The sequence below is a fragment of the Mandrillus leucophaeus genome, unplaced genomic scaffold (genome assembly GCF_000951045.1).
Source record: "Mandrillus leucophaeus isolate KB7577 unplaced genomic scaffold, Mleu.le_1.0 Scaffold365, whole genome shotgun sequence".
In the NCBI taxonomy this organism is placed as follows: Eukaryota; Metazoa; Chordata; class Mammalia; order Primates; family Cercopithecidae; genus Mandrillus; species Mandrillus leucophaeus.
The window spans coordinates 820,759-829,434 of record NW_012103865.1 but is presented as its reverse complement, the minus strand read 5'-3'; the positions used below and the strand labels follow the sequence as shown (position 1 = coordinate 829,434).

Here is an 8,676-nt window from a genome sequence, read left to right as displayed (position 1 = left end):
GGCTCCAGATCCATAAGGAGTAGAATAATTAGCTTTATGAAGGCCAGAGCAGAGAAACTGTACCTATTCATGGGCCCATCACCACAGTTCCCCAACTGTCCAAAATCCCTGAGATAACCCTTAATGATGACATTCATCTACCTGCCAAGTTTTCTCCTCCAAGCAAGCCAGTGATTGACAAAACCATTCTTAAGCAGACCCCTATCCGAGATCTTCTTCCAGTTGAATTTTCACCCTATTGACTTTGGGATACCTTTTATTACATATACCTTAGAAAGGGGGAAGATGCGAGCAAAGGGGGTCTTCTTTTCCTATAACAATGTCCTGCACTTCCTGCATTTCTCTACCAACCTCCAGGACATGGAACAAGCTCAGAATCAGCCCACAGGTAGAATGGCATAAGGAAATGTGGACAGATTCTCTATACAGTTGAAATAAATTCCAGGAGCCTCACTTCTGCTAAGTATGTGCTTGAAGAGGTAGGCAGTCATTGTCAGACTCCTTAATTTCATCTACCGTTTAACATGGTGTGAGGTCATTGCTTTCTCCAGTTAGGACATCTCTCACCGTCACACCCAGGAAGAGTTCATTTACTTGCTTGAGTTATTCTCTCTCTATTGCCACCACTCTCTTTTCCTAGCCTTTTTGTCCCCTAGATCTACAGTAAAAATATGTTTTCCCTGCCAGAGCCACAGATCCATTCAGGAGCTCTGCCCGCTTCTGAGCAGCCTCTCTTCAGATTCTGGGCACTCGAAACAGTTACTTAGGTTAATTTTGCCAAGTGCCCTGCCTTAGGTGGCACACACCAGAATCTCTCTTGTGGTTTTTCTCCATTTCTTCTTCTCTTCTGTCTTTGGTGTCTTTCTTTCAGATTGATTATCACAGAACTTTTATTCCATTCAGCTCATGTAGTGTTCTTTTTGATTGCTTTCTAAACCCACTTTTTTTTCTTTTCCTTTTTAAGACGGAGTCTCACTCTGTCGCCCAGGCTGGAGTGCAGTGGTGCGATCTCGGTTCACTGCAACCTCCACCCCCCGGGTTCAAACAATTCTCTTGCCTCAGTCTCCGGAGTAGCTGGAACTACAGGTTCCCACCACCATGCTGGCCTAATTTTTTTTTTTTTTTTTTTTTTTGCTATTTTTAGTAGGGACAGTGTTTCACCATATTTGCCAGGCTGGTCTTGAACTCCTGACCTTGTGCTCCACCCACCTCAGCCTCCCAAAGTATTGGGATTACACATGTGAGCCACTGTGCCCTGCCTAAATCCACTTTCTTTAAACAATCCCCATAACCCTGATTTCTTCATCTCAGCTCAGTCTCTACCTCCATTTTTTTTTTTTTTGGTCTCAGATGGGTCACTCACAGCTTCTAGATACATATAAAATATACTACAAAACTACTTAAAATGATTCGGGGGTTCAAAGCCCCTCTCCATTTTGGCTATATTTGGCCATTTAAACGTTAAGGTGGTAATGATTGTACCCACCACCAAATTTAATGTGAACCCGGGCAGAGATTTGAAGCTCCAGCAGGGCAAACATATTTTCCATATATTTGTGGAAAGGATGAGAAGTCTAGAAAAAAGACAAATCTCACAGAAGCATGACTGTTGTATTTCCTTTCAATTCTGCCTCAGACTCCTTCTTCTGAAGCTTAGATGCACGATCATGAAACTCTAGCCTGGGCTCCATCTTTGAGACAGATGTATTATGTTTGTTTGCTTGTTTGTTTGTTATTGTTTTGACAACACCCTCATGAAAATGCATCTTGCAAATAGAAGTTCATCCAGACAAGTTTCCATTTTCACTTGCTAGTGTTTTCAGTTAAAATTGTTAGATAATTGTACAGACAAACTTGAACCATTAGGGCAGGAGATGCTACATGTGATACTTGAAATCCTCCTTGATCAGCAAATATATGGAAGTGTGAAAGCGAATGAGAAAATGTCAGTGTAGAGGGTATGCAAGGTCATGTGCAAAAGTCAAAAGTACCCAAGCTGAAGATCACCTGTACTCTGCTCCTTGGAGTTCAAACCCAGACACCACTCACTAGGTGCATGCCCTGGAGCAAGGCTTCCTCTGTACCGTCAGTGGTGGAATGAAGACACCCATAGCGGCTGCTTCACAGGGTTGATGAGAGGATCAACTGAGACAATGTCTGCAGGAACACGTGATAAAGCTGTTATTGCCATGAAGTACAGCAAAGGACAAAGGAAAAGGACTATGTCATTTCTTGAGTCCTTGGCACTGGACGTGATGCACATCCTTGGGTGGGTGGAGAAGTCAGGGAAGCTGGTCTTGCTGATAAAGAGATACAAAATTCTGGGCCAGGTGCAGTGGCTCACGCCTTTAATCCTAGCACTTTGGGAAGCCGACATAGGCAGATCATGAGTTCAGGAGATGGAGACCATCCTGGCTAACATGGTGAGACCCAATCTCTACTAAAAAATACAAAAAATTAGCCGGGCGTGGTGGCAGGCGCCTGTAGTCCCAGCTACTCACGAGGCTGAGGCAGGAGAATGGCATGAACTGGGGAGGCGGAGCTTGCAGTGAGCCGAGATCGTGCCACTGCACTCCAGCCTGGGTGACAGAGCAAGACTCCATCTCAAAAAGAAAAAGAAGAAAGGAGAAATACAAAATTCCTTTGGTTTTGGCAGTCATAATAAAATTCTGTGTTTACTGAAGTGTCTCAATGTCATATTTAAAATTTTTCATAGCTGATATAATATACAAAATTACAAATTGACAACAATATATTTATCATTCATACACACACATATTCCCTTGATGTATGTGCATATATATGTGTGTCTGTGTGTATATATATGTATATTTTCCATTTTATAGTTGTAAACAGATCCCTAATTTCTAATTTTGGTTCACCCAGTATCTTAATGCTCAGGCCCTGGCCATTTCGTTTTTCTAAAAATAGATGTGTTTTTCTACTTTGGCATTCCTCTTATTTTTTATTTATGAGAAAACAACAAGACAGTGGACCTATATTTTTCCCTCCTGGATGGCCAGCGGTAACGATTCTTTGCTCATTTTCTTTGTTCCTGAATTGCCTGTGTCTAAAATAATTGGTGCCCAACTTCCTGCTCCTCCTCCCTCTTCTCCTCACTCCACTTGCAGATCCCAGGGCTGCCAGGGCTGCCAGGGCTGCACTGAGCTCCGTGCCCACAGGAGACAGGAGAGTGTGAGAGAGAGCAGTCACAGTTCCTAGGAGGCCCCTGTGGACTCCCAGTTGCTGCCTGCTCCCAGGAGCTCACATTTCCCAAACTGAGGATGGTCCTGGGATGTGGCCAAGTCCCTTGTAGAGGCAACTGCTCCCTGGGAACTACCATCATGCTCCTATTCCAAACCCTGCTGGGGCACACTGTCAGCACTGAAGAGGGTGGAAAACTTCCATCTTTCTGAATCCCTTTCAGTTCCAGGTCTCCCACTGGGGTGCCTGAAGAGTGGGAGGAAGGAGATAAAGAGAGCGCACCAGCCAGAGTGGTGCATCTCCATCCTGGGGTCGCGTTGTTGCTGTTTCCTGTGGACTGCCCCAGGGGACCCAGGTTGGGACTTATGGAAAATAGCAGGGGTTCAGTTTGGTGGTAGCAAAAAGTGTGTAACAAGGAGGTGGGGGTGAAGCTATGGGGGGTGGTGAATGGGCAGAGTCATGTAGGGCAGGAGATGCCAGGGAGAATTTGTGCTTGATTTGACTGAAAAAGGAAGAGATTGTTGTTAATTTTTTTGATCACTAAAATAATATATGAAGAGAATTCAAATTTAAATGAAGAGAATTTGGAAATGAATGTGTACATATAGAAAAACAGAGGGTACAAGGTTTCAGTTGGGTAGGAAGAGTAAGTTCAGCATGGGGATTACAGGTAATGATACTCTATTGTATACTTGACATTTGCTAAGAGGGTAGCTCTTAGGTCATCTCACTACACATGAAAAATGGTAACTATATGAAGAGATGGACAGATTTATTAGCTTGACTGTAGTAATAAGTTTACTATGTGTATTTATATCCAAACCTCATGATACACATTTCATATGGTTTGGCTGTGTCCCCACGCAAATCTCATCTTGAATTATAGTTCCCATAATCCCCGCATTTTGTGGGAGGGACCCAATGGGAGGTAATTGAATCATGGGGGCGGTTACCTCCATGCTGTTTTCGTGATAGAGAGTGAGTTCTCACGAGATCTGATGGTTTTATAAGGGGCTTTTTCACTCCTGTGCTCTGCACTTCTCCTTGCTGCTGCCATGTGAAGAAGGACGTGTTTGCTCCCCTTTCTCCCTTCTGCCATGATCATAGGTTTCCTGAAGCCTCCCCAGCCATGCCAAACTGTGTTTTTATTATAAATTTTTCTTTTATATTTTTTCTTTATAAATTTTTCTTTATAAATTACCCAGTCTTGGGTGTGTCCTTACAGCAGCATGAGAACAAACTAATACAACAGTTTAAATATATATAATTTCAATACAAGATTTTTAAAAAGTAAATTCCTATAATGCATACCCAGATATAGCCATTGTTAATATTTTAAAATGCATCTTTTTACTCTTTTTCTGGATGAAGATAGATGGCTAGCTAGTTTGATTGATTTTGAAAGTAATTATAAATGAAATCTCATTGTTAAGGATTATTTTTATTTATTTATTTTTGAGATAGAGTGTCACTCTTGTTGCCCAGGCTGGAGTGCAATGGCATGATCTCAGCTCACTGCAACCTCCACCTCCTAGATTCAAGGGATTCTCCTGCCTCAGCCTCCTGGGTAGCTGGGATTACGGGTGCGTGCCACCACACTCGGCTAATTTTGTATTTTTAGTAGAGAAGGGGTTTCTTCATGTTGGCCACGATGGTCTCAAACTCCCAACCTCAGATGATCTGTCCGCCTCAGCCTCCCAATATGCTGGGATTACAGGTGTGAGCCACAACGCCCAGCCTTGTTACAGATGATTAAAAACAGTTGATTGACACAATAACTTAAGAAAATAAAATATAATAGCAGTACGGTGCATGGATAGGTTGGTGATTGAGCAATCTACCAATAAAAAAAAATTAAGAATGTTATTGCAATGGTTAAGAGGAAACAGATCCTTGAACTTGGGTGGTGGCTATGGATAAACAAAGGAAGGCTAGATTCTTCCAGTTTCCAGCCTAGATGACTGGGGAATTGGGAGCCATAAACATGGCCTTTGTGGGAGGGGAGGACTATGTGTGTATCTTTAGATGTGTTGAATGTGTGGTGGTGGTCAATCTAGTGGTTAGAGATGTGGGCTGGGACTCAGAGGAGGACAAAATCCAGATTTGAAATTCATTTGCATTTTAAAGATTGCTTTGGTTAAAGTATATGAGATTTCTGAAGGAGAAAAAAGAGAATTTTTAAAAACACAGATAAGAAAAGAAATGTGGGGACATCTGTGTTTAGAAAATGGCAGAAAGACAGGGAGCTAGAGGAGGCAGACGAGGGAACCCAGGATGGTAGGAGAAATTCAAGAGTGCAGGGTCCTTGCAGTCAAGGGTGGAAGTGACTTCAAAAATGGGTTATTTGTGGCCTCAAATGTTATAGAGAAGAAAAAGAGGATGAGGATTCAGCAAAAAAGATGGAAGGAAATAATGTAAAGTATCTAGCACACTTTCTGGCACAGGGAAAGAACAGTAAATATCAGCTATTATTTGAACAACAGACCATTAGATTTGGCAGTTAGAAAGTGCTTACCCCTTCATCCTCAGACCCAGTCAAATGTCTTGCACAGAGTTGGAGCTTATTAAGTGTGTTTTACAATATAATCAGTGAGTAGAAGACAGAAGAGGAACAGCTTAAGAGTGGTGATAATGTAGAGGTGGCCAAGTCATAAATCTGCTCATCCTGCCTTTTGGGAATGTGTGTTCTGGGGTCCACTGTGCACACAGGCTGGTGTGCTTGGGGAGCCAGGCCAGCACTATGGGGACCTGATTGAGAAAGAGGTTGATGGCAATCTCCTGCTAACATTTCTCAACCCCTCACAGGTATCACATAGAATGGGCATCAAGTGCAGTGGGTAACTATAGCATTGTCACGGAGTTTGTGCTCCTGGGATTTTCTCATCTCCATGAGTTCCAGGTCCTGCTGTTTGCTCTAATCCTGTTGATATATGTGCTGACGCTGCTGGGCAACCTGGCCATCATCAGCCTCACTTGCCTTGACTCCCACCTTCACTTACCCATGTACTTCTTCCTCTGCGACTTATCCCTCATGGAGATGCTGGTCACCTCCACTGTGGTACCTAGGATGCTGGCAGACCTGCTATCCACTCACAAGACGATGTCTCTGGCTGAATGCCTAATCCAGTCTTTCTTTTACTTCTCCCTGGGCTCTGCCAACTTCTTGATCCTCACGGTCATGGTCTTTGATCACTACATGGCCATCTGCCGCCCCCCGCACTACCCAACCATCATGAATGGTTCAGCGTGTGTGAAGCTGGTGGTGGCCTGTTGGGTGGTTGGTTTCCTCTCCATTGTCTCTCCCACACTGCAGAAAATACAGCTCTGGTTCTGTGGCCCTAACATCGTCGACAACTACTTCTGTGACTCTGCCCTGCTGCTCAAGCTTGCCTGCTCTGACACCCACCATATTGAGCGCATGGTTCTCTTCCTGTCCCTGCTCTTTGTGCTGACCACCATGCTGCTCATCATCCTCTCCTACGTCCTCGTTGTGGCTGCTGTGCTGCACATCCCCTCCTCCTCTGGGTGCCAGAAGGCCTTCTCCACCTGTGCCTCTAACCTCACAGTGGTGGTGCTGGGCTATGGCAGTGCCATCTTCATCTACGTGAGGCCAGGCAAGGGCCATTCCACACACCTCAACAAGGTGGTGGCCCTGGTGACTGCAGTGGTAACTCCTTTCCTCAACCCCTTCATCTTTACCTTCCGGAATGAGAAGGTCAAGGAGGTCATTGAGGATGTGACCAAAAGGATCTTCCTTAGAGACCCAGCAGCCTGTAGGTGAAAGAGTGAGCCCTTGACAGGGCTGGAGAGCACCTGACAAGTCATGAGGAGTAGACTTGCTGCAAGTGGGCACCCGCATGCCTAAGCTGGAGCTCCTCACTCTCTTTTTTTCTCAATTTCTCCTGCTCTCTCATCTTCATGCAAGTTTCTTCTCTTGCACTGCAGAGAACTAATGGACACACACTGTTAGAATGTCTCAAAGGCAAGTTTCTGTGTGTCTGAGATAGTTAAGGAATGGATAGGGAATGTGGAGTGAGTACAATGGGACGATATTAATTAAAAGAGATAATCCAAACAAGTAAGACTCTTAGTGCAGGGTCTAGTACATTAAGTAAGAGCTCAGTAAATGTAGCTATTATTAAAATGTCCTATTAAAACCTCTCTTTCTCAGCTCTATGGTTTTGCTTGCATTCTTTTAAGTTTGTGTTCAACTTTTATTTTGGATATGTTTCCTTTTTAGGACCTGGCTTCAAGGTCTAGGATAGAGTTCTGAAAATGGGAGGTGTTCTAAGAAGAGCAGAGAGGCCTGGCACCCCAACGCAGGAGGAGCCATGTGCCACTGTTGGCGCTCCTCTCTCGGCCTGACTGCTCCTGGATGGAAGCACCCTCACACCCAGGCTGCCCATTTCTTCCATCTGGCCCCAAAGCCTCTTGTCTTTCCACAGAAATGGCTCTCAGGGAGCCACTCCTCCAACCCTCTTATAGAAAGTCATGAAGGCCTTACCTTTTTCATGCATATGAGAGTGGGGAAAAGCTGAGCTGCATCCACACTCTCAGACTTGCTGCCTTGCCCTTCCCATGGGCCACTACTTCCCTTCTACTGTAGAACCTTAGATCCAAGTTCCAGAAAGAGGACCAGTTGCCCAGGCCTTCTGAGGTTGGGTTTCCTGAGAGCAGCCTGGCCAGATTACCAGGGCCCCTGGATGGTAGAAGCAAATATGATAGAAGTCAGATGAGAAGGAGTAAATGGAGTGGGACTGGTGTTGTGGGTAACGGGATGGGAGGGCTGATAAGAGGCATTCCTTGGAAATCTGGATGGTGTGGGAAGTCATGGGAAGATGGCAGCGGCAGGAAGAGCTCCGGGTCTGGTTTCTTTTACTAGACTGGGTCTCAATTGGGCTGGGCTAGGATTGGCAAAGTGGGGCAAAGAGTAGATGCAAACTTCCTCTCATTTCTGAAGCTGGCTCTGTCCACAGGATCCTTAGAGGAGAGGCCCTGCTCATAATTTGCAGTGTGGAGTCACAGGATGGGAGCCGCCCCACAGGGCCAAGACTATGAAGAATGGTTGTAGGGGAAGCATTCCAGGACACAGAGCCTGGAGGCACCACTGTCTTACTGTCTCTGTCATTTAGCTTGATCTCTAACATATATGGTTTTTTTTTTTTCAACCACCACAGTACATTTTTGCATTTGTGGGCCTTGCCAAAAGTGGACAGATACTTCTGATTCTGCTGTAAAGACCAGCAGGAAGAAGTTTTTCATCCTGAGAACTTGTCTCTTTCACCTCTCAAGAGACTAATTACTTGCCCTCCTTGCAAACTTTCTGAAAAACTGAAGAGCTAAGTGGAAAGTAATTATCTCCTTCTGAGATGCAGATACTTTTCCTCAGCTTCTCCTCCTAAAATAATCAGCACAGGAGTCACTCAGCGTCCTCCCCAGGGACTCCTTCCTGCTACTCTCTTTTCTCTGCAC

At 44.7% G+C, this 8,676-nt stretch overlaps 1 protein-coding gene across 1 annotated transcript; it reads left to right on the top strand.

Moving 5' to 3' along the window:
- The first annotated feature begins 285 nt into the window (after positions 1-285).
- On the top strand, positions 286-7,132 carry LOC105546679 (olfactory receptor 6V1-like). The gene is made up of 4 exons (XM_011989939.1): positions 286-388; positions 3,132-3,195; positions 3,428-3,559; positions 6,010-7,132. The coding sequence occupies exons 1-4, from the start codon at positions 286-288 to the stop codon at positions 6,983-6,985; spliced, it is 1,275 nt and encodes a 424-aa protein (XP_011845329.1). The 3' UTR covers positions 6,986-7,132.
- The last annotated feature ends 1,544 nt before the right edge of the window (positions 7,133-8,676 follow it).